Below are 25,618 nucleotides of genomic sequence, written 5' to 3' on the forward strand. Positions count from 1 at the left end.
CTAACACACTGTCCATTACTTTGCACTGTTGACCCCAGGTACCTGAACTCCTCCACCTTCTCCACCTCTTCTCCCTGCAACCGCATCACTCCACTGCCCTCCCTCTCATTCACACACATGTACTCTGTCTTACTCCTACTGACTTTCATTCCCCTTCTCTCCAGCGCATATCTCCACCTCTCCAGGCTCTTCTCAACCTGCTCTCTACTCTCACCACAAATCACAATATCATCTGCAAACATCATAGTCCAGGGAGACTCCTGTCTGACCTCGTCCGTCAACCTGTCCATCACCACTGCAAACAGGAAAGGGCTCAGGGCCGATCCTTGATGCAGTCCAACCTTCACCCTGAACCAGTCTGTCGTACCTACTGCACACTTTACTGCCATCACACTGTCCTCATACATGTCCTGCACCATCCTCACATACTTCTCTGACACACCTGACTTCCTCATACAATACCACAACTCCTCTCTCGGCACCCTGTCGTACGCTTTCTCTAAATCCACAAATACACAATGCAGCTCCTTCTGTCCTTCTCTATACTTCTCCATCAACATCCTCAAAGCAAATAAGGCATCTGTGGTGCTCTTCCTCGGCATGAAACCATACTGTTGCTCACAGATGGTCACCTCTTCTCTCAGCCTGGCTTCCACTACTCTTTCCCATAACTTCATGGTGTGACTGATCAACTTAATTCCCCTGTAGTTACTGCAGGTCTGCACATCTCCCTTATGCTTAAAGATCGGTACCAGCACACGCCTTCTCCATTCCTCAGGCATCCTCTCCCCTTCCAGAATCCTGTTAAACAATCTGGTTAAAAACTCCACTGCCATCTCTCCTAAACATCTCCACGCTTCTACTGGTATGTCATCTGGTCCAACCGACTTTCCATTCTTCATCCTCTTAATCGCTGCTCTCACTTCCTCCTTACTAATCCTATCTACATCCTGCTTCACCAACTCCACATCCTCCAACCTTCTCTCTCTCTGATTTTCCTAATTCATCAGCTGCTCAAAATACTCCCTCCATCTTCTCAACACACTCTCCTCACTAGTCAACACATTTCCCTCTCCATCCTTTATTGCTCTAACTTGCAGTACATCCTTCCCAGCTCGGTCCCTCTGCCTGACCAATCGGTATAAATCCTTTTCTCCTTCCTTAGTGTCCAACCTCTTATACAGCTCCTCATATGCCTTTTCCTTGGCTTTCGCCACATCCCTTTTAACCTGCTGCCGCATCTCCTTGTACTCCTGCCTACTCTTTTCATCACTCTGTCGATCCCACTTCTGTTTTGCCAATCTCTTTCCCCTAATGCTCTCCTGCACTTCCTCATTCCACCACCACGTCTCCTTGTCTTGCTTTCTACTTCCAGATGTCACACCAAGTACTTTTCTAGCTGCCTCCCTCATCACTCCTGCAGTAGTTGCCCAATCATCCGGCACCTCTTCACCACCAACAAGCCCCTGTCTGACCTCTTCCCTGAACCTCACACTACACTCTTCCTCCTTCAGTTTCCACCATCTTATTCTTCTTTCAAACCTTACTTTCCTCCTCTTCTTCTTCGCCTCCAAAACCATCCTACAGACCACCATCCGATGCTGTCTAGCTACACTGTCCCCCGCCAACACCTTACAGTCTCCAATCTCCTTCAGGTTGCATCTCCTACACAGAACATAATCCACCTGTGTGCACCTTCCTCCACTCTTATACGTCACCCTATGATCCTCCTTCTTCTTAAAATACGTGTTCACCACTGCCATTTCCATCCTTTTAGCAAAATCTACCACCATCTGCCCTTCCACATTCCTCTCCTTAAAACCATACCTACCCATCACCTCCTTATCACCTCTGTTCCCTTCACCTACATGCCCATTAAAGTCTGCCCCAATCACCAATCGTTCTTTCCTAGGTACACCATCTACCACTTCATCTAATTCACTCCAGAATCTTTCTTTCTCCTCCATCTCACAGCCAACTTGTGGAGCATAGGCACTGATGACATTTATCATCATCCCTTCAACTTCCACCTTCACGATCATCACCCTATCAGAAACTCTCTTCACCTCCACTACACTCTTACTGTACTCTTCCTTCAGAATCACCCCTACACCATTTCTCTTCCCATCCACACCATGATAAAACAGTTTAAACCCACCTCCAATGTTCCTGGCCTTACTCCCTTTCCACTTGGTCTCCTGAACACACAACACATCTACCTTTCTCCTCTCCATCATATCAGCTATCTCTCTCCCTTTACCCGTCATAGTACCAACATTTAAAGTACCAACCCGAACCTCTACTCTCCTACACTGCTCCTTTTCCTGCCGTCTCTGTAGACGCCTTCCTCCTCTCCTTCTCCTCCTTCGGCCAACAGTAGCCCAATTTCCACCGGTACCCTGTCGGCTAACGATACCTGTGGCGGTCGTTGTTAACCCGGGCCTCGACCGATCCGGTATGAAATTCTCATTTGTGATCCGCATATTTGATTTGGCACATGTTTTACGCTGGATGCCCTTCCTAACGCAACCCTCCCCATTTACCCGGGCTTGGGACCGGCACTAAGAGTACACTGGCTTGTGCCCCCCTAATGGCTGGGTTAAAAAGTTTATATAATTGTATTATTTAATTTAAATTATTGAATGTTTTTTTTCCCTCTTCCTGACAGATCACCAGTCTGTAACTAAGATGATGTATTTAAGATGAAATCATTAAAATCTCCATCGGATTTTCTTATATTTAACTTTATAAATGATGTTATAACCTTTATGAATGATGCTGTACTACGGATAATGATGAGTAAAATGAGCGACATGGTGCTCAAGTGAGAAGATTGATGTGTAAAGGTTTGTTACCCATTTGTTGTATTGGTAAAATCGAACAGAATGTTTGTATCCCTATAAATGTGGGCCGGTGCAATTAAAGATGCATATGAAGCAGCTACCGATGCGAGGCGATACGACTGCAATCAGACTTTAATTCGACTCAACACAACTCAAATAGATTTCTTGGTTCAATATTTCTTTGGGTTAGACAGACAGCAAATCATCAATTTGTGCATTTTGACTTCTAACGCATCGTCCTTTAACAAACAGGACTTTGTAGTGCAAAAAAATGCAATAAATCTTTAGGAAGTTACAGCTCTACCTCTGCCATGTTAATCTGTGTTCTATGTGACTCTCGGGACACGCCTTGGTCTCGGTACGTCGTATTCACGTAGCGGCAGCGGTTCTGAAAGAAAACGCGCTCGAGAAACGAAGAGGAATGAATCTACATATAAAATATTGGTCACAAATTATTGGTCACTTAAAATACTAAAAGTAGCACGCATCTACTAAATCTTTTTTACAGATACAAATATGTTTAAAACTATGCATCACGATACAAATACCAACTTGTAAAATTGCTAAAATGCTAAACACGTTTTAATGCAGAGAAGAAAACCCCAAAAAAACACAAAAAACAGAGGTGCTTTGTTTTGCAACTTGTGCTAGTCAGGACAGAAACACGGATGTGCTGAGTGAGAACTTGTACAGGAAGTGAAATATTTCTGCATGTGTGCGCAACAGGGGAAAAAGATCGAGAGAAGAGGAAGTAAACATAACCGTCATGAGTTCATGTCAAAATTACAAAACACAGTAAGGAAAGCGTAAGTGTCAGCAGAAAGAAAGGAAGGAAGGAAGACTGAAACATTCAGCATGAAAGAACTGGCATCCGTAATAGACAGTGGCAGTACTGAAAGCAATATTTCATTTATCCCCTTGAATTATTTACAACGAATTCTAAGCACTGCATTGATCCCCCCCCAATAAAATATTTGGGTGAAAGATGTTTTAGGGCAGAAGGAACAAGGGGAAAAATCAAGTCCCGAAAATCCAACACAAAAGGCAGAGCAAAATCAGTCCACAAGTACTTTCTCAGGAAATCTGGAAAAATACTTAAAACAAAGTCTTCAGAGGAAAAACTAAGCAAAAATAAACTCAAAATAATGACTTACACTGGTCAACTCGACAGGAAACAGACCACACAACATTAATTAACAGGAACTTCAGCCAAAATGGGAACTTTAATACACAAGAGGGTAATGGGATTCAGGTGAAAGCAATGAGAACTAATGAGGGACTCTGGAAATCTCTGGCGACATCTATTGGGAAAAAACGGAAAATACAAGAGAAGAAATTAAATAAAAAGTATCGTTATAACTACAATAACATTCAAAACTGTTATTAGATCAGTTACTGTGAGATCACTACACACAAACTCACCTCGTGAGAACGGCTCAAGCTTCATCCCTGAAACGATGCCACATCAACTCGAACCTCGGCTGCTCGAACGCACTGCATGCCAAAGAAAGAAAGAACGAAAAAAAGAAAGAAAGTGTGAGAAAGAATTTGTAAGAAAAGAAAGAAAAAAGAACATGTGAGTGAGAAAAGAAAGAAAGAAAGAAAGAAAGAAAGAAAGAAAGAAAGAAAGAAAAAAAGAAAGAAAGAAAAATTGAAAATAAACAATTAAGAAAAGAAAGAAAGAAAGAAAGAAAGAAAGAAAGAAAGAAAGAAAGAAAAAAAGAAAGAAAGAAAGAAAGAAAGAAAGAAAGAAAGAAAGAAAGAACAAATGTGTGAGAAAGAAAGAAATAAACAAAATATGAAAATAAACAATTAAGAAAAGAAAGAAAGAACGAACGAACGAAAGAACGAAAGAAAGAAAGAACGAAAGAAAGAAAGAAAGAAAGAAAGAAAGAAAGAAAGAAAGAAAGAAAGAAAGAAAGAAAAGAACAAATTTAAGAAAGAAAGAAAGAAAGAAAGAAAGAAAGAAAGAAAGAAAGAACGAATTTAAGAAAGAAAGAAAGAAAGAAAGAAAGAAAGAAAGAAAGAAAAAATTTAAGAAAGAAAGAAAGAAAGAAAGAAAGAAAGAAAGAAAGAAAGAAAGAAAGAAAGAAAGAAAGAAAGAAAAGAACGAATTTAAGAAAGAAAGAAGGAAAGAAAGAAAGAAAGAAAGAAAGAAAGAAAGAAAGAAAGAAAGAACGAATTTAAGAAAGAAAGAAAGAAAGAAAGAAAGAAAGAAAGAAAGAAAGAAAGAAAGAAAGAAAGAAAGAAAGAACGAATGTAAGAAAGAAAGAAAGAAAGAAAGAAAGAAAGAAAGAAAGAAAGAAAGAAAGAATGTAAGAAAGAAAGAAAGAAAGAAAGAAAGAAAGAAAGAAAGAAAGAACAAATGTGTGAGAAAGAAAGAAATAAACAAAATATGAAAATAAACATGGGGGAGTGGTGGCTCCAGCGGTTAAGGTGCTGGGTTGCCGATCGGAAGGTCTGGGGTTCAAGCCCCGGTATCGCCAGGCTGCCACTCTTGGGCCCTTGAGCAAGGCCCTTAACCCTCTATGCTCCGGGGGTCCCTTACGAGGGAAATATCAAGGTCCGTGACGTCGGAATGACGTGGGGCCGCCTTCCCGTGGGCTCACCACCTGCAGGAGGGACCGTAAGGGACGGTGCTGTGAGGATTGGGCAGCAGTCGAAGGCGGGGGCCTGCTTAGACTGCTGCCCCCGCGACCCGAATTACGGATAAGCGGGAGAAAATGAATGAATGAATGAATGAAAATAAACAATTAAGGAAAGAAAGAAAGAAAGAAAGAACATGTTAGAAGTTGTGTAGTTTTGTGTGTGGTCGTGTGTGAGGGGAAGAAACACTTGTGTAGATGAATGTGTAAAGATTTTGTGAGCTGAATGATGAGAATGTGATTTGAACTGTTCAGACTTACAGGTTAAATGTTAAATTTCCTGAACTTTATCTATAATCAGACCGAGGAGAAGTTGTGTGCTGAGCTCTGTGTTTCCTGAGATCTCACACTATTTGATCTAAAAAGACCATTTTGGTTTTTATACTCATAATGAACCATATATAGTACAGTGATGATTTATGAAAGTTCTGGCAACCCAAAAACACTAGATTGGGTTCTGGACCATCCAAAAGAAACCCAGACTAGAGTATTTTTAGTATGGCAATGATATTGACATGGCAGTGTGTGTGTGTGTGTGTGTGTGTGTGTGTGTGTGTGTGTGTGTGTGTGTGTGTGTGTGTGTGTGTGTGTGTGTTGGTATGACTGCATAAGGCACCTAAAAAAAAAATAAGTTCCTGTTCTCCTCTTCCTTGTGCATGTCTCAGTTTGTATTACACCTTCTTTCTTCACACACACACACACACACACACACACACACAAACACACACACACACACACACAAACACACACACACTGATTATTACTCAAACAGATGTTCAATTTCTCCATTCAAGCTGCCTGCTCCTCGAGGTAAGATGTCTTTGTGTCTTTATGGTTCATTTTTGTTAAAATTGTTTGCCTCAAATTAATATTTAGATTAAAATCAAACTCTTATTTACTTTTTGACCAATAATTAAACTCCCGCACTTCATGATAAGTCCGTGAACTGGTAGCTTTCAATCTTCTAATGAGAATTCCCCATTCTCTGAATAATAATTTCTCCAAATTTATAAAAACAAAAATGTAAACAAACAAAAAAAAAAACAGCCATAATTTATGCTTTTTTATAAAACATGTTTTTAAATTTCACGTTAGAATTCGTTTTCTAAATCTTTTGGATATTAATCTATAATATGTATCATTTTTGCTTCATTGGACTACTATCAGCTTTCTCAGCATCGTCTGAACATTTCCGCACCTTCTACACGAGAACATCGTTCCTAGTCATTTTGCATGCATTTGCAAGTATGCTTTTTATCACTCTATTTAAAAAAAAGTGTCACTTCCTGTCTTAAACAAAAACAGTGGGACACCGTGTATGTTTTATGATCGTGTGTGTTAGAAAAGTGTTCAAACCTTTACTTTGTCTACAATGAAATGAATTTCAATTCTTTCAGACTTTTATTGCGTATAAAGGAGAAGGTTTGGGTTTGATGACCTTCAGACGACTTCTTAAATATTTCGAGGTGTAAATGTGAAATCTCCAGTTTACATCAGTGTTTAGCGACTGTACAGAAAAATAATTTTTAAAGATATATAAAGATATAAAGATGGGGAGCATCATCAGTGAATAAAAGCAGCAGGTCTCTGATCCTCTGATCCTGTTGATTTTCTTCACGATCCATTACTGGTTTTTGTGAAAAAGAATAACCGATTGATAAAACGTTTATTTTTAGATTACAGAACAACGGATGAAAATAAACCATGTTTTAAAAACAACTCGAAGAATTTAATATACTTAATATCAGCCTGAATTTGGAGAGAGTGTGTGTGTGTGTGGGTGTGTGTGTGTGTGTGTGTGTGTGTGTTTAAATCTTAATTAAAATTTAATTTGTCACACATTTATACATGTAGTGAAATGCTTTTTACGACTGTCCAACTGTCCATGAAAAATAGAAATATGATCTTAAATAAATAAATAAATAAATAAATAAATAAATAAAGTAACACAAATGAATAGAATTAAATAAAGTATAAAAGTATATTAAAAGTCTAACTATACATATGAGAGCATGTTGGGGAGAGTGCATTGTGAGGGAGAAATAAAAAAAAACATGGGATCATTTTTGGCAGCATTTAAAAATAGTTTGAAGAAGTAGGACTGATTAACATATATTTAATTTCCATGTGCTTCTATTATGATTGTATTGCACTGATAGTGACTAGTGGCTGAATGTGTAATTGAAAAGGTGATTATTGAATTGCGTGTTGATGCACTTTGAAGTTTTGGCTGTTGCACAATTAAAAAAGTTGAATTTAATTATATATATATATATATATATATATATATATATATATATATATATATATATATATATATATATATCAAATTCCATAAATTTTTATTTATTTATTTTTAATAAATAAAAAAATAATATAAATATTTATTAATTTATTTTTAATATATAAATGAACATTTTGTCCTTAAATTGAATGAGTTTGAAGCAGGAAAATTGGGCAATATATATATTGCCCAATTTTCCTGCTTCGAACTCGTCAAATTTAAGGACAAAATGTTCACTTGCTGCCTAAAAAAAAAAATCCCACCCACTAACAGGTGCTACGATGAAGACATCAGTTTATTTACTTCATCGCTCATAATGTAAGAATGTGATAATATTATGCCTGATTGGTGTATATTAAATAAATGTTGCCATCTGGAGGCCTGATAATAGAATTAGTATTAAACTGACCTGTGATTGCGGTATGATCTAGTCCATGATTCCATGATTAACCTGATCTAGATCAATAACTGAGTCTAAATGAAAACTCCTTCTTGTGTTTACTGAAACGCCCATTTCACAAAAAAATCATTGTGTAAGTGCTAAACTGCTGCATGTATTTCACAACGACACAACACATGCAATTAGTGTGTACTAGTCACTTTTGCAGTTTCTCAATCTCAAGCAATTTGTTTTTCTTTCCCAAAACCCTTATCTTTAGCCCACGGTGAGCAAGCTGCAAGCTACAACTGAACAGCTTTCCATATTTCAAACATCTTGAATCCTTTCCACTCTCAATGGCCACCCTAAGCATCAGCCCGCTTTCTTTAATCTCCAACTCAACCTCCTCCACACCGGCTCCCTCTTCTGCCTCCTTGACCGGCCAAAAGATTGGGATCGCTATCCTGGTCCTTGCGTTCCTCTTTGGCTTTCCTGGGAACCTCTTTGTGGTGTGGACGGTGCTCTGTCGGGTTCGTCGGCGGTCTGTCACATGCCTCCTAGTCCTGAATCTGGCTGTGGCTGATGCTCTGGTCCTACTGAGCGCCCCGTTTTTCCTCCGTCTGCTGGCTGGAGGCAAGGGTTGGGAGTTTGGCGCCGGGATGTGCAAGACTATTCACTATCTCTGCTGTGTCAACATGTACGTGTCTATTTATCTGATCTGCCTGATGAGTCTGGACCGCTGGCTGGCCGTAATCAGGCCTTTCTTGTCTCAGAGGCTGAGGAAAAAGATGACGCTGTACATCATCATGTTGGGGATCTGGATCCTGGCGTTCTTCTTGGCATTGCCCATGCCCTTCTATCGCAGGTTCGTATCTGTATATGTGTGTAAAGGATATAATAATATAATATTAAGGCAATACAGAATTTTTCAGCTCTTTTGAATGAATGAATCTGAACTTCCGGATTGAGACTGGTGTTCTAACCTCTAACTAGTTTTTGCGTCACCGATTGCAACACCGCCTTTCACAATCGTTTCTCAAGATGACACTGTGATGTCTCAACAGCTTTGGAACAATCACAATTTGTACGCAAACGAATACCACAGCCACCAAAAAACTTTTGAACCTTTTTGATAATTCGTGCTAAGCTGTGAAGAATGAGAAGGTTTGGTTTTTGTACTCATAATGAACCATATACAGTACAGTGATGATCTATAAAAGAATATTGACTTCATCATGTTTATTCACGGTTGTAAAGGCAACTTATATTTGGACAAATTTGTCTGTTTATACAGCAATATTGTGGCTCGGATATACATGTTTGAATGTAAAATATGGCACGCTAGCCTTCGATTAGCTGGTTAGGAGTTTCCTATTTGCAAATGACAATTCTTAAATCTTTTTTAAATCAAAAACGAGGAGCAGATATTTGCGAGTGTTCGTCAACCTTTAATAGCTTTAATATTCCTCCTGATTCTACATTTATATTTATGCCATTTGGCCAACGCCTGTATCCAGAGCAGTTAAGGGGCCTTAAGGGCCCAGCAGTGGTAGCTCGGTTTGAACGCATGACCATCAGTTCCAAAGTCTAATGATTTACCACCGAGCTACCACCTCCATGTTCTGCTGTAAAAGATTTTTCTTGGCATATCCCAGCGATGTTAGGAAGCCGGGGTCAGAGTGCAGGGTCAGACTTGATACCAGGGGCTTGAACCCCCAACCTTCAGATCAGGAAACCAGAGCCTTAACCTCTGAGCATTGTGAAAAAAACGGATGGTCTGATGAAATTGATGGTTTACCAATATGATGGGTGACTGATACGGCTCTAGGTGGCACATAACAGTAATCAAATGTCATGACAAAAGTAAAATACAGGGATTACTGTTTGTTTTTAAGTAATAAAAGTTATTTATGATTTACTTTTTATTACATACTGTAAAAAAAACATATTGCTGCGGTTGCAGGGGGAAGAGGTGGAGAAGGTGGAGGAGGTACCTGGGGTTAACAGTGTAAAGTAATGGAGAGTGTGTTAGAGAAGTGAAGAAAAGAGTGAGAGCAGGGTGGAGTGGGTGGAGAAGCGTGATAGCAGGAGTGATTTGTGATAGAAGAGTATCTGAGAGTGAAAGGGAAAGTTTATAGGACTGTGGTGAGACCTGAGATGTTGTATGGATTAGAGACAGTGGCATTGAGTAAAAGACAGGAGGTGGAGCTGGAGGGAGCAGAGCTGAAGATGTTGAGATGTTCGTTGGGAGTGACGACGATGGACAGGATTAGAGATGAGTTTATGAGAGGAACAGCGTGTAGGACGTTTTTGAAGACATGGTGAGGGAGGTGAGATTGAGATGGTTTGGACATGTGCAGAGGAGGGACATGGGGTATATCAGTAGGAGAATGCTGAGGATGGAGCCAACAGGAAGGAGGAAAAGAGGAAGACCAATGAGGAGGTTTATGGATGTGGTGAGGGAAGACATGCAGGTAGTTGGGTTGAAAGAGTCAGATGTAGAGGACAGGGAGGGTTTGGAGACGGAGGATCCGCTGTGGTGACCCCTAATAGGAGAAACCGAAAGAAGAAGAAGAAGAAGAAGTAATAAAACATATTGCTCAAGTGGTTTTCACATTGCCAAATTTAAAAAATAAATAAATTAATACAAATAATAAGCTGAATGAACAAGACTGATCAATGATTCACTCACTGATGACGTTGTTGAGGACAAAATTCCCTTTAAGTGAAACCAGACTGGACGTGTCCTCATTACAAAATGTCTATTCATTATAGTTTACTGTTGAGGTTATCAATTGTTCGCTAATGGACACTTATGCAAACTGTTCAATGCAAATGCAGTAATACATCTACTTTTGTTACAAAGCAAATGAATTATGCATTTAAATACAAGATCATTCATTAAAACCCTTTTTTTTTTCAGTAACGTATCCACACTGCTGATGACACACACGCATGTCATTGACTGTCATGTCTGGTTGTATGAAAACACATCTCTGTTTGGGTTATAATCATGTTCCTACACATCCCCGGGGTGTCATTCAGTTCTGATGCATCGATGGTCAAGCCCATGATCACATCAAACTTCTGTTGAAGTCAAATTATGCTTAAACTATTACTCTTTTTTTACATTCTCTTCATTTCAATAGCAACCTGCAGCCCTACCTGCAGAAGAACAGTTCCATTTATCTCTGTGTTCCCTACCACTGGAACAACGTGAACCATGAGCTCTTCCAGTACTTGACAGAGACGCTGCTGGGCTTCCTGATCCCGTTCACCTTCATCGTGTTGTGCTACAGCTCCGTCATCTGCCGTCTGCGCAGCGCCATGTTTCGCGGACGTGTAAAGGGAAGCTTCCTCATCCTCATCATCATCACGGCCTTCGCTGTCTTCTGGCTGCCCTACCATGTCATCAACATCTTACAGGTACTGAGTATTGGTGAAGATCCAAAAAAAAGGTCAATTTACAAAAATAATCTCAAAACATCTCTGTAACATTCGTTCTGTCTAAAGGCTACAGCCACGTAACCAGGATTGATCTGAAAACAGCATAATCATATAAAAACTGTCTATACTGGCATTTTTAAAAGCTCCATGCTGAAACGTCTAAAAACACTTACCTCACATTTTTCAATGTGTAAGACACTTTGACTTCCCTTCCATCAGCCTGATGACATCCCTTCCATCAGGCTTCAATTATTTTTGTCTCGTTGACAAAAAATGTGATCTGAAGGTGGTAGAAAGGGACATTTACACTATATGGACAAAAGTTTGTGAACATCTGAGTGTAAGATTGGTGTGTAAACATCCCATTACACACTCAGTTCCCATTTGCTTTTATAATAACCTCCACTTATCTGGAAAGATATTCCACTAGATTTAATGTGAGATTTATGTGAGATTCATTAGCCACAAGGGTGTAAGTAAAGTCAAGAACTGATGGAGGTGAGGAGGCCTGCAGTGATGTTCCAATCCATCCCAAATTCACATTCATCCTTGCTCAATAGGGTTGGAGCTCCACAGAAGGAGAACTACCACTCCATCCCATGTAAAGCATATCTTCATGAAGGTGAAAGAGGTTTGGGTCTCCTAGTTCAAGTAAAGGGAAAAGTGAAGGGGTTGTGTGCCTCTAATTCTGTTTCAAAAAAAGAAGATCCACATTTGGAAGTCAGGTATCCCAATGCATTTGTCCATTTCTATAATAATGCTATCAAACTCAACAACAGCTGCAACATTGTCTATATTTTTGCCGTGTTGTTAAATGGCAGTCACATGAATGTGTTTTTGTATTGAGTCAACACTACAATTTGGAATTTTCACTGGAAAAATGTAGAAAAAATGTGAAATAAATTAAAGTTAAAATAGTTAAATTGTGGTCATAAGTGAAAAAATAGCGTGTTGTTCTTAGTTGTTAATCTCGTTCCTCTTTCATCAGGTATATTTTCTTATTATTGCAAAACAAAAGTGTCAATTTTTTTATCTCAAACCTCTTTTTTCTCTCAGGTGATTGGTCTGCTGCAGGGCCGCTCCGAACTTTACCGCACGGCACGCTCTGTTCGTCCCAACGTGACGGCGTTTGCGTTCTTGAGCAGCAGCGTGAACCCTTTGCTTTACGTGTTCGCTGGCAGCTCGCACATCTGCCGCGCTGGCCTTGGCTTCATGGCCAGGCTGTTTGAAGGAACCTACTCGGACCACTCGTCCACCTCCGGGCGGCGTTCGACGACCAGCTCGGGCCTCACGAAGATGTCGATCAAAACGTCCCAAAGCGGAGGCGTGGCTAGAAACAAGAGTTGTGATGAGGAAGGGGGAAAGGGTGCAAGGCCTAGCTGTCTGGAGGAGCTTAAGACATTAACCGCGATGCCGTGATGCTAAAGATTGTATTCGTAGATATTTTATTAGCATTAGTGTTACCTGGAACCTGAACAAGCTAATTCTCAGTGTGAAAGCTTTTGGTCATTTATTTAATGTGTTGCTTTGTATATTGCTTTTGAAATGTTCTTATTAAATAAGATACTATTGGACTCAGGACATTGAAATAACTCAGTTCTACATTATTTGCATTAGTAGTTACGTGACACCTGGTATCTCAGCATTCTTGATTTGTTCGAAGTGTCCTGTGACAGACAGAAGTCACACTTTTGGAAGATAAATCTAATCAAATTAAAGGCAGCATAACACATTCTGACACACATTGCTCCTTGTGGTGTTACGGTACAACCTGATTTTTTGTGGACCCTGTGGACTATTGTGGATTAAACAAATACGCCTGAATCTTCTTCAGCCTGACCCTAACTATCTGTCGTGTATGCTTGATTACCACAAACAAGGATTTGAACATGGAAAACCTGGAAGGCAGATATCGGACTTCATGAATATTCATTTGAAATACATGACTGAGGATTCTACATTTAAATATGTGTGGAGAAAACGTTCACAAGAATTCACTGTGATATCATTATTATTATTGTTATTATTGTTGTTGTATTATAAACCATTTCCTACGACTGCGTTTTAGTGGCACGTTAAAAAAAAAAGAATTTAATAGAAGGTTACAAGATTAAAGTCGTAGCAATACAAGAATAAAGTCATAATATTTTGCGAAAAAAAGTCTCGCAACTTCTTTTTGATCGAAATCCTTATAGTCTCTTAAGAAACAATACGAAAACTTTTAATAGTATCCAGATGTAACTGTCGATATCCTTCAGACTGCACAAAAGAGGCAATTTCCTGATTTTTTTTTTTCTGTATAAATTAAGTTTCCTACAAAATCATTGCCATGTCCGTGCAGATCAACCAAAACACAAAAAATTTCCTAATTGTTAAATCCTAACCTAAAGTTCTAAAACTAACAAACCTAACGTTTCTTGCGAAACGTTTCTCACGATTCTGTGATTTTTCAATCTCCTCTTGCTACGACTTTATTCTCAAAATATTTTGACTTTATTCTCATAATTCTGACTTTATTCTTATAAAATTTCATCATTATTCTCAAAATATTTAGACTTTATTCTTATAATTTTATTCTTGTATTGCTATGACTAATCTCATAATCTTAGATTTTTTTTGTTTTTATTTTATGTGGCACTAAAATACCGTCATAGCATCCAATAAAATAAATACATTTATTAAAGACAGTTCTAGTAATGTTTTTGCAGGTTTTATTTTATTCCTGTGCATATTTTCTTTTATAAATAAAATCAATTTATTTCCATCTCACTAGCGGAAAAATGCCTTCCTTGGTTAATTTATAAATAATGACTTAAGGCTAAAGAGTTTAAATCTCTTTATTTTAAAATAAAATTAAAATGCATGTGTAGAGTTAATTTACAAAAATAATCTTGAAACAACAACAGAACAATAAATATTAATTAAAAACATTGTGGATGATTCGATATATCTCAAACTTTTACGTATAAAGTTTGTACTTATATACTTTTATGTTTTGTACACGATTTTACCTGCCCATAGAATCGGAATAGATTAGAAATCAATTTGGAGAAAAAGAAAACCTGCATGTATAGAATGGTAGCCATGTTGGTTCAGATATATAATGAGTTGGCATGTTCACCAGATATCGACAGGAACTTGTGAAGTGAAACTTGACATACTCGCTGATTTTACAGTAAAATGGCATTACTCTGGCTTACCACAATGGTCTGTGAGTGGAAGTGGAAGTGGTTAAGACGTTGGGCTTCGAAACAGAAGCTCACGAGTTTTAAATCCCAGCAGCACCAAGATGAGACAGGTGGACCCTTAAGTAAGAACTTTAACACACACCTGCTTAGATGCGAGATAGGTGTAAGTAGCTGTTGATAAATGGGGGATGGGAAATGTGCTTTTTGCGATGTCATCCATTCGTCTTTTTACGGTGTGACTAAATGAATTCAGATGTTGATCAGCTTTTGGCAGGTTTCAAGTATTCAGAATCTTTGCTCAGTACTTGCACGTATGGCTGCAATTACAGTCTTTTTGGATATGATACAGCAAAGTTTGCACACCTGGATTGGGGAATTTCTGCTGTTCTTTGGGGCAAATCCTCTCAAGACCAGTCAGGTTGGACGGGGACCTTTGGTGGACCCACACTTTCAGGCCTCTCCAGAGATTTTTTACTAGAGTTAAAGTCAGGGCTTATTTTTCCCTTAGTACCTCCTGTGTTGTCTTGGCTGTGTATTTAGGGTTGTTGTCATGTAGAAAGTTAAACCTTTAGCCCAGACTAAGGACCTGAGTGCTGTGGAGCAGGTTTCTATTGAGGATATCTCTGTACTTTGCTTCATTTAGCTTTCCCTCAACCCTGATCAATTCCCAAATCCCTGCTGCAGAAAAACACCCCCACAGCATGATGTTGCCTCCACCATGCTTTACTTTTGGGATAGTTTCACTCAGATGATGAGCTGTGCCTGGTTTCCTCCAGACATAATATTTAGAATTGAGGCCAAACAGTCCAATCTTGGTAATTGGTTTCATTAGAACAGAGAATCTTGCTTCCCAATGTTTTAGAGAGCTTTTTTTCTAATCTAAGAGGGCTTCCATGGGTTTTGCACTGCGGAGAGGCTTCTTTTGAGACATTCTCCAATAAATCCCATAGATCTGTCAAGGGCTGCAGTGATGGTTGTCCTTCTGGAAATGTATTTTACACAGGACCATCAGGTTCTTGGTAACTTCTATTACTAGCCCTTCTCTCCAGATTGCTCTCCACACTACTTTCATTTGAGGCCAATGTGCTCTTGGAAATCTTCAGTGCAGCAACAATTTGTTGTAGCCTCGGTGCCTTGCAACAATCCAGTCTCTGAAACTCTGCTTTAGTGTGAACACTGGGCAGCGAATTGTAGATAGTCCATTAAAAATATAAAAATGAACCTGGAGAGTCTTTATAGAATCCTGAAAAGGCAAAATAGTAATAAATACATTTAAATATCATTATTGTTTTATATCATTAGGTATTTTCTCGATAAAAATTAAACTGAGCACATTATCATGATTTACCTTTATTTCATGTATTACATACTTTGCATTTATACATATATATTTCTTTTACACAAGTTACATGATCCGGTGTACTGTATATATGTACTCATTCAGTGATGGAAATGACGTGAATCCCGTCTTTGTGATGATGATGATGATGATGACGACGATGATGATGATGATGAAGAATAGTGTGAGCTGTTTTTCTGTATTGGTCCTAAAAATAAAACCACACAGTCGTAAGTGTTTGTAAAAAAGTGTCCAATCTGGTCCACAGCAGTGACTTAATTAGAAGTTCCGCGTGTTTTCTGCTCCTAAGGAACTTTTAAACTAAATTTAATGTCTCGGGTGAACATCGATGGTCTAAAATATACACCAGGTTTTTTTTCTGTATAGAGATGGAGTTCATACAATCATTGGGTTTGAGGGTGAAAAAAAAAACTAAAAAATCCCAGTAATATAAATACACTGCAGTTTGGAACACACCTGTAATATATTTTATTAAATTAAATATATAACGGATTATCCGAATTATATAAATTAGAAATAAAGACATTTCAAATCCTATAGACGAGTATGCTTTATTAAATATTATATATTTCAGGGGAAAACAGTGTTATTAAATCTTTATGTTCTGGAGTGGTTATGAAGTTATTTATTGTCCATCAAGATTAAATTTTTCTTTTTATATTATTCAGAATGTAATAAAACTAAAAAAGTTATCTTTTTGTATTTCCTACAAAAAAAAAAAAAAAAAAGTCGCAACCAAAGAGGGCTAGAATAAATGATATACTTGCAAATGAAAGTGAACATTGTATTTTCAATTAAAAACAATAATTTCTGTCAAATGTAATTTTTGCTGTCAAATGTAATCGTACATTAATTAAAAAAATACTTTCGAAACCGCAAAGATGCAGCGTTTCCAATATTGCAGATACAACACACTTTTTACACATTTTAGGTGTGGTAGGTTTGTATTAGTTGGTAGTTACTCTATGTGCCGAAACACACTTTAGTTTTAAATTAAATACCCTGGTAAAGGGGTGGGGCTAGTTGTAATGAGTGGGCGAGGCTAATCAGGTGGCTGCAGATATCTCATTGGATGGGAAATAAACTGCAGATAGCAAATTGAGTGTGGCGGGTAATGTACTTGCAGATATCTCAGTGGGTGGGGTCAGTCATGTAGCTGTAGATAGCTTGGTGGGCGTGGCCAGTCAGGCAGCCACAGATACAAACCTACAAGTCAAACCTACATTTCTTTACAAGCTACAAACTATCGAAATGATGTAAAATGGTCAGTCGCAACTCTAAACTAGAGATGCTGGTATGAACCGCTACGTTTTCAGCTTCTCCTCATACTTTCCAACGTACTTTTCTCACTTTCCGTTTCCTTGACACGTTTTCATGTCTATTTGATGTATCACAATCAAATGTTTTAAGATTCACAGCAAATCTTTTACAAGTTCATTTCTTTATTTATTTTAAATATAATTTTGGGTTTAGATTTTCAATTGCTCCTATCCTATAATTTTTATTGCATCTCATTTGTAAGGGGTTTCTTCATTTCTTTCTCTGTCATTTATAGACTGTTTTAAATAAAAAATCATGACCACAGGAAGTATCTGTTCCTGGGACGTATTCGTTTGGCGGTAAAAAGCAGTAGTTCATTAAAAAATCGTGTCTGATCGCTTTCATTATTAAAAACGAGGACCATGACTTGTTGACAAAAGTGGATGTGATATGGGAGGAAATAGAGTTGTAAAATATGGCTTCCAGATGTATAGCTAGCTACTGTCGTACAGAAAGTTTCTGCTTATCAAATTTTATTACTATTATATCAGGATCTTTGAGATATAATCTGCGTGAAGACATTGTATATTACAGTCTGTTGTATAATTCTCATTAGTGTGAAGAAATTGTAAAAGTGTATATTTCGTATCTCTCCTCTTATAAAGTAGCTTTAAGCATAGATAAAATATAGATTTTCATGGTTTTTTGGCTATTAGCACATGCCGTATCAAAAGGAAATGACATCACTTAAAATGAATGCCTGAAGTGACTTATGAGTTTGTGGAAAGAAAAAAAAAAAAGTATTGCAAATTACGTATAATTTGGCAGAACTATGAAATTGTACAACTAAAAAAATTAATGTAAATTTTTGCTAATATTTGAGAATAATTACTTTGGACAGTAAACCCTAATGTCAGTATTACGGTAGGAACACAGTGTAAGTACTATAGCTCTTAATTATATTGGTATCTAATAAGAACATGGTTCTATTATCTAGAAGGTTCTTGGTGGATTTCAAAGGGTCGGTCTTCAAGAGCTGGGTTCAGAGGGTTAGGTTGGTTTTTAAAGGGTTTAGTTGCTCAAGGGGGCTAGGAGCACCAATTTGGTGGTGCTGGGAATTGAACTCATGACCACTTATCATTTTCAATTCTGCATTGCGAACATTGAGGAACTTTCCATAAGGTGTACACATTTGAAAATTCGTATTGAAAACCGTAGCAGTGTGTATCAGGTCAGTTTATTCCACTCTGTCCTAGTGACTGGCCATAACGTCAATGTGATGGACAAGCGTCTGAACTCCAAAATGAATCGAAACGGCTGTGTTTCTCCCGATATGTTCTGAGTGTGGATTTAAAGCATCACTGAGACTCAAAGGTCAGAAATGTTTTTCCAAAACAGTGGCCCTTATGCTCTAAAACCACAAATCAAACAGATTTATTCCCGTTTGTTGCACTAATCGATATACAAAACACGTAGGAAATTGTCTCCGTTTAATGGAGGATTAAATGTGAATATCGTGATGAATTAGGCTACATCAGTGTTTACACATGAAACGATGACCCGGAAAAATCATTTGCGCTTAAATATTGAATGAGATTATTGCACATAGCCTCTTCAGTGCGAGAGATTATATATATATATATATATATATATATATATATATATATATATATATATATATATATATATATATATATATATATATATATATATCTTTATATAAGAACTATCTACAGGCTAGTAGGTCTATAAGCATCTACTCAACAGTCCGCTCCTTTACTGTGTTTTTATTTTTTTTGCATACTATATTAGGAGGCTAATCTAGATTATCGGATTATACCACTACGAGTGTGAAATGTGGGGGGCGTGCTGAGTTACAGATCATGAATCTTTTTTTTTTATTTTTTTTTAAGGTGATTATTTTAAATGCTGCGAAACTTCTACTAGGTCTAGCGGCTGGATCGATTATTGTAGTAACTACCAGGGAGAATCGTTACTTGGCCGCCTGATGCACAAGCAAAAATAACGGAGCAGATGAGTTTTAAAGTGGAAGGAGGACTTCCATATGGATGTACAAAATGGCGGCCCACATTCACCAATTCCTTCTTCTTTTCAGTCTTCAGTTTTGTTGTTCAGTTTGTCCACGTTTTCCTGAAAGCTAAAAAAAAAACGAAGGTGTCCCTGGAGCGCTCTCTTCATTTCAGAAGAAGGTCTTTAGATGATGTGAAGCTGCTCGCTGTAGCACTCGTGCAAATCCCAACTGTGGATTTGTTCTCAAGCTGGAAAGTGAGACGGAGTGTGGAGGAAAATTCCCAGTTTTAGGTTCGGCAAAGCAAATTTAGTGCATACTGTAGCACATCCCAATGCTCTCGCTCTCTAATATCTCTTTCTCTCTCTCTCTCTCTTTCTCTCTCTTTCTCTCTCTCTCTCTCTCTCGCTCACTTCCTTTTTGATATTTCTTTCACTCTTTTTCTTTCTTAGTTTCTTTCTTAGTTTCTTTCTTAGTTTCTTTCTTTCTTTCTCTCTCACTGTTTTTCTTTCTTTTCTTTCTCTATATTCTTTCTTACACTCCATTTTTCATTCTTAGTTTCTTTCTCCCTTTATTTTTATCTCACTCTGTTTCTTTCTTCCTTTTTCTTTCTTTCTCTCACTTTTTTCTTACACTCTTTCTTTCTTTCTTTCTTTCTTTCTTTCTTTCTTTCTTTCTTTCTTTCTTTCTTTCTTTCTTTCTTTCTTTCTTTCTTTCTTTCTTTCTCTCACTCTATTTCATCACTTAAACAAATCAAGCCACTAGTGCTGAGCGATAAAGTTTATCCTCTGGGTTAAAAAAGAGAGAGAAAAAAAACCCTCTCATCTTTAGATTTCATTTCAAACCTCAAATTTGCAAATCATTTTTCATCTATTAAAACAAAACTTTTAGTTTACTTCAGAATTCAGATTAGAAGATTATGATTAAGATTGAACAGATGTTTACTCTCATCAGCTCCTTCCTTCCACTCAATAACAAAGTAAGTCATTACACACTTTCTGCATCGTTGGAATTCTATAATCAAATCTGTATTTTAATAAAAATAAATAAAATTGAGTAGAAAACTATTCCATGACCCCACTGTCTAAGTAAAAAAACTATAAAAGGATAACTGCTTTATTTTTTTTTATTTATTATTATTTATTTATTTATTATTTATTGCTGTTTGGTAAAACTTTCCCCTTCTTCACTTTGTAACGATTATCAGGTCTCTACTGAAATAAACATAATTTAACAGTTGCTAATTTAACTTTGTACTTTTACATCCTTACAAAGGAAAAAAAAAAGGTTTTAGGGAATAACTAAGGAATATATAGCACTGGTTTTAATGGTTTTTGAACAGTTTGTGGAACCTTGTATCGCTCAGCACTAGTAAATAAATAACTTTCTGGCAAGAAAAAAAAACTCCTCTAGAGAGCTGGCATCCAGAAAGTTTATAAATTCGCATAACGTCCATTCTTCCGTCGTCCGTCCATCCATCCGTCTGTCCATCCATCCATCCATCCATCCTTCCAACCATCCATCCATCCATCCATCCATCCATCCATCCATCCATCCATCCCAGTTAAAGGCCAAGCGAAGGGTTCTAATAGACATGGGACACATGAGGCTTTCTGAGGACGACGCTGCGATGCATTTATATAGTGAACATTTCAAGACAGAGTTAAAACAGACACTGATGTGTTAAAGGGGTAGTTTTTCTTTTTTTAAAGGAACTAAAGCTGAGGTTCAAGTTGTTAATGAAAAGGGGCGGAGCTTCGCCAAAAGGGTGCTTTGCTGGACTGCTGGAGGGTGGGCGGGCAGAGTGTCAGATGGAAATGGGGCAGACGATGATCTTGTCCTCGAGCATGACGCTGACCACTAGGAAGACGATGTAGAGGAGGAACATGATGAAGCCCAGCAGCTTGCTCATCTTCCACTTGCAGGCAGCGATGGAGATGATGACGAAGAGGAGCATGATGAAGAGGAGCACGATCGCACAGAAGAGGCCGTTGCTGCTCACTGCCACGGGACGCAAACCGTTCGTCAGAGTGTACATGAGCCATGGGAAAGGCAACCTAAGCACAGGCAGGAAATTACAGGTAAGTATTGGCGTTTAATTTCATTTATACAACCCCAATTCCAAAAATGTAGGGACACTGTGTGAAATGTAAATATAAACAGAGGGCAATGAATTAAAAATCTTATAAATCTGTATTCTTTTTTACAACTAATCACAAAATACATATTAAAGGTGTAAACTGAGAATATATACCATTTGAAGTAAAAATAAATAAATAAATAAATAAATAAATAAATAAATAAATAGGGGCATTTTGAATTTGATGGCTGCAACACGTCTCAGAGAAGCTGGGAAAAGGACATTTTTTATCACTGTGTCGGCTGCATGCCTGCCTGCCTGCCTGCCTGCTTGCCTGCTTGCCGCCCGCCCACCTTCCTTCCTTCCTTTCTTTTTTTTCTTTCGGATGCCTGGAGTAAAGTTTCAATTTATCCCAAAGGTTCAACAGGGTTGAGGTCAGGGCTCTAAAGCAGGAGAACTTCCACTCCTACTCATACAAAGCAGATCTTCATGGATCTGGATTTGTGCACTTTGTGTCATGCTGGAACAGGTTTGAGTCTCCTAGTTCAAGTAAAAAGACAATTAAATGCTACCACATCCAAAGACATCCTACAGAATTGTGTGCCTCCAACTTTGTGAAAGAATCTTTATTGGAAGGACCCACGTATGGTTGGAAATGTCAGGGCTCCTAATACTTTGATCCCTATAGTGTAGTTATGATAAGAAGCCTGTATGCAGAACGCTTCTTACCCCACTGTGATGTCAAAGATGTTGGAGCCAACCGAGCTGGACACCGCCATGTCCCCGAGACCTTTTCGTGCCACAATGACGCTGGTGATGAGATCCGGAATGGAGGTTCCAGCTGCCAGGATCGTAAGCCCCATGATCTCCTCTGTGATGCCGATGGTCTCGCCGACCTGTTTCCAAAACAGAGTAGCACTGGAATGAGATCCAGTTTCCCTCTAGAGTCCTAAATGATTCACTGCATATCTTTGAACTAGAATTGTTTACCTGGAAGCTGTTAATTTCATCCCTTTACATTATCGATCCTGAACCATCTGAAAGTTTCAATAGTGTTGGGTACGAGTTACAGTATTATCAAATCATATACAATGGAAGGCCATCAGGGCCAGGCAGGGCAAGACCTTCTCTGCTGGCCTAAACTCTCCTAAAATCAAAATCCATGACTTACTTTTAATATATTTTCATCCATGAAAATGTATTAAATTATTCCAATTGTCTATTATCTTCATTTCACAGCATTTCTCTTGGTTGTGCTTGGTTGTATTCGGATTTCACATCACGTGTTGCTGGGTTAAAACGGAATCTGCCCTCAGAAATCAGAATTGTGGGTGCTTCGTAGCATAAAATGTATAGTTTATATGCGTTTTCTTTCCTGTATAATTTGCACACACAATTGCCCTTATTTTAAATCCCCAGGAAAACCTTAATGCGCAGAAGACAAATGCACAACCATTTTATGAAGTTAATATCGATCGAGAGATGATGTATGTGGGCGGTGCAGTTGGGGCTACAGTGAAAGGAGACGTGTTGAATTGTGTTCATTGGGTTTCTTGCTTTAGTAACAACATTCATTCTCACTGTATGAGATTCCTGTCTGCGATGCAGCGCTCTGTTATACTGCGTTTCTCTATAACATTGATGTTTTTTTATAGCCGTCATAATGAGAGTATTAAGAGGTGGACTGATTCTGGTAGGACACCACTGAAGACAGAGAGGCAAAATGTACGGCCTGCCACTGTTATATATTGTATACAGAAATATTGTTAATTGTTATCGTTTTAATTTTGCTATTTAATATCATTGATATTTTGTTTCAGTATCTCAGTATAATATTAAGGCAATTGATCTAGAAATTTGATAAACAATGGTTTGCAGATTTGGGGATTAAAATGGTTGCAAATCTATAGGAAGACTGTTAGCTCCTCAGTGCAGGAGTATTTCAATACATTAAATGGTTTTGGATGTGGTTTCTAGAGCATAAAATAACCACGATGCACATAAAATAAATGGTGTACGAAGTGCACAAACCATGTAGTTGAGTAAAAGTAGAGATCCACTAAAATATGACCCCAGTAAAAGTGTCCCTTTAAACTTTCACTTGAGTAAAGGCACAAAAATATTTGCCTTCAAATGTACCTTAAGAATCCAAAGTACTAGGATTTATGTTTAGAATGTTTCCTCTTTTGAGTCTGGTTCCTCTCAAGGTTTCTTTCTCATAACATCTAAGGGAGTTTTTCCTTGCCACAGTCAAGTTTATTTCTATAGCGCTTTTCACAATAGACATTGTCTCAAAGCAGCTTTACAGAAATCAACAGTGAAGGTGAATGGTGTGTATTTATCCCTGATGAGCAGCCGTTGACTTGACTTAATGTTTATCGTTTTTGTCTCGAGACTCTTTGCTTATGTTATGTGTAGTTTATGTGAAAAGACTCTAATGTAAATGTGCCTGAAACTTTCATTTCAACGACTTCAAAAATATTACGAAAATAAGGTCACGGGTGTTGTGGCGAGTTCGAGTCTGGATATTCTTCCGTCATTTATTCCTCTCTAAAAATGTTCTGCCTGCTGTTGATCTGACGTCGAACTGTACAGGTTTAAAAACTGAACGTACGCTCGACCATGATCGATGACTTGCTGCGTGTTTGACCTGTGATTTTGCGAAATGTAGTCGAGTTAAAACTTAAGTTAAAGTGAAAGTCTCCCCAAATAGAAGTACAGATACGTGCAAAAAGCTTCTAAAGTACAGTAATGAATTGACTTCCTTATTGTCCACCACCGCAGAAAACAAACTCCCCAAAGCGAGCCAGATTACAGTTATTAGTTATTCCTGCTGCTTCACAACTTTACAAACTGCCAAACTTTCCTCCCCAGACACGTCGGCCCACACTCGTTGCTAACAAAGGAGAAAAGAAACAAGACGTCAATAAGTTGCTCATAAAGCCAAATGAAATCTTTGAGTCATTCTTCTATGCAGCAATGAGTCATAAAGCAGCACCGGCTATTTTTTTGGCAGCTGCAGGAGGAGTGTTGCTGATGCAGCTGATGTGATTTTCTCGAATTAGTCGATAACTTCGGTACGAACCAGGAGAAAGAAAAAATTCTCATACTTCACTTTATCTGCTTTTTACTGCAGCCTTCTGGAAGGGTCTTTTTTGTGTCTTGTATAGCATTGTGTAGATACTGTGTGTTTAGGTTTATAGATACTGTGTGTTTATGTGTTCTGAGTCAATATAAGGCAACACTTGTGCTATGTTTTGACTGCAGCATGTTTGTATTTTGTCTCGCGTGCTGTGTGTTTTGTTTTTGTCCTGCACCTGGTGAGCCAACCACACCATCAGGTACGAGAAGCAAGCAATCCAGCAGATGGAGCCCAGGAATGTGATGGGAAAAAACTTCTTTGACGTCTGCAATAATAAACAAAAAAAAGGTGGGTTAATGTTCAGTTTCAGTATTTTTATAAATACCTTTTGGGCCAACGTCAGATCGTGGAACGTGGAAAAGGTGGTTTAGGAACTATAATAAGATTTATTACATAGCCGGATTCGCAGCTGGAGGCTTAGCTAACACTTCCGCTAAAGGTTTTTCTAGAAATTAAAAAAGATATAAAGGTTTTTGACTATGATAAACATTTAATTTTGTCTTCAAATCGACAGAACTGGTTTAATTCTACGATGTTCAAGGAGTCAAACCTGGGGCAGAATTGAATAATTGAGTGTCTAATGGGTGAGCTGATAGACCTAGGAGGCATATACAAAGTAGGGATGGTAAGATTTAGCGATTTCCATTGGTGTGCCAACATAAAAGTTAAAACATTCAAAACAAGTTTTAAACAGAACGTGCGCTCGACCCTGATTGATGACTTGCTGCGTGTTTGACCGCTGATTTTGCCAAATGTGGTTGACAGATTTTTTTACTTTAAAATGTAGTATAGCTAAAGTTTAAGACTGAGAATTTGTGACCGATAATTTCTACTTAGATCGATTTCTCCTCGCTAAACTGTTTCTCGAGCGCGTTCTCTCCACCACTCTGCTGCTACAGAACGTGAATATGATGTATCACAACACTACGGAGACAGCGGCGTGTCCTGAGAGTCACATAGA

The 25,618-nt window shown here is 38.2% G+C and overlaps 2 protein-coding genes and 3 long non-coding RNA genes across 14 annotated transcripts in view; 2 read left to right on the forward strand and 3 right to left on the reverse strand.

Annotated features, from left to right (window-relative positions):
- Positions 1-6,170: 6,170 nt before the first annotated feature.
- On the forward strand, positions 6,171-13,655 carry ltb4r (leukotriene B4 receptor). Its single transcript, XM_083532410.1, has 4 exons — positions 6,171-6,298; positions 8,432-9,016; positions 11,301-11,577; positions 12,655-13,655. The coding sequence occupies exons 2-4, from the start codon at positions 8,508-8,510 to the stop codon at positions 13,015-13,017; spliced, it is 1,149 nt and encodes a 382-aa protein (XP_083388536.1). The 5' UTR covers positions 6,171-6,298; positions 8,432-8,507; the 3' UTR covers positions 13,018-13,655.
- On the reverse strand, positions 13,168-14,112 carry LOC310721110. The gene is made up of 2 exons (XR_014531922.1): positions 13,954-14,112; positions 13,168-13,911 (listed from the first exon to the last, which is right to left on the reverse strand). It is a non-coding gene; the product is annotated as an uncharacterized lncRNA (long non-coding RNA).
- Positions 14,113-16,120: 2,008 nt separating this feature from the next.
- LOC310721120 lies at positions 16,121-19,479 on the reverse strand. Its single transcript, XR_014531935.1, has 2 exons — positions 17,541-19,479; positions 16,121-17,495 (listed from the first exon to the last, which is right to left on the reverse strand). It is a non-coding gene; the product is annotated as an uncharacterized lncRNA (long non-coding RNA).
- A 1,651-nt stretch (positions 19,480-21,130) lies between these two features.
- Positions 21,131-25,618, reverse strand: part of LOC310721095 (solute carrier family 24 member 2) — a 62,838-nt gene continuing 58,350 nt past the window's right edge. For all 10 annotated transcript variants that reach the window (XM_083532383.1, XM_083532385.1, XM_083532388.1 and 7 more), the window contains 3 exons: positions 24,833-24,922; positions 22,245-22,411; positions 21,131-21,492 (listed from right to left, as the gene is read on the reverse strand). In XM_083532383.1, coding sequence (XP_083388509.1) covers positions 21,243-21,492; positions 22,245-22,411; positions 24,833-24,922 — 507 coding nt within the window. In that variant the 3' untranslated portion in view covers positions 21,131-21,242. The remainder of the gene's footprint in view (positions 21,493-22,244; positions 22,412-24,832; positions 24,923-25,618) is intronic.
- On the forward strand, positions 23,971-24,895 carry LOC310721122. The gene is made up of 2 exons (XR_014531937.1): positions 23,971-24,158; positions 24,229-24,895. It is a non-coding gene; the product is annotated as an uncharacterized lncRNA (long non-coding RNA).

This window comes from Silurus aristotelis (assembly GCF_946808225.1).
Source record: "Silurus aristotelis genome assembly, chromosome: 27".
NCBI lineage: Eukaryota > Metazoa > Chordata > Actinopteri > Siluriformes > Siluridae > Silurus > Silurus aristotelis.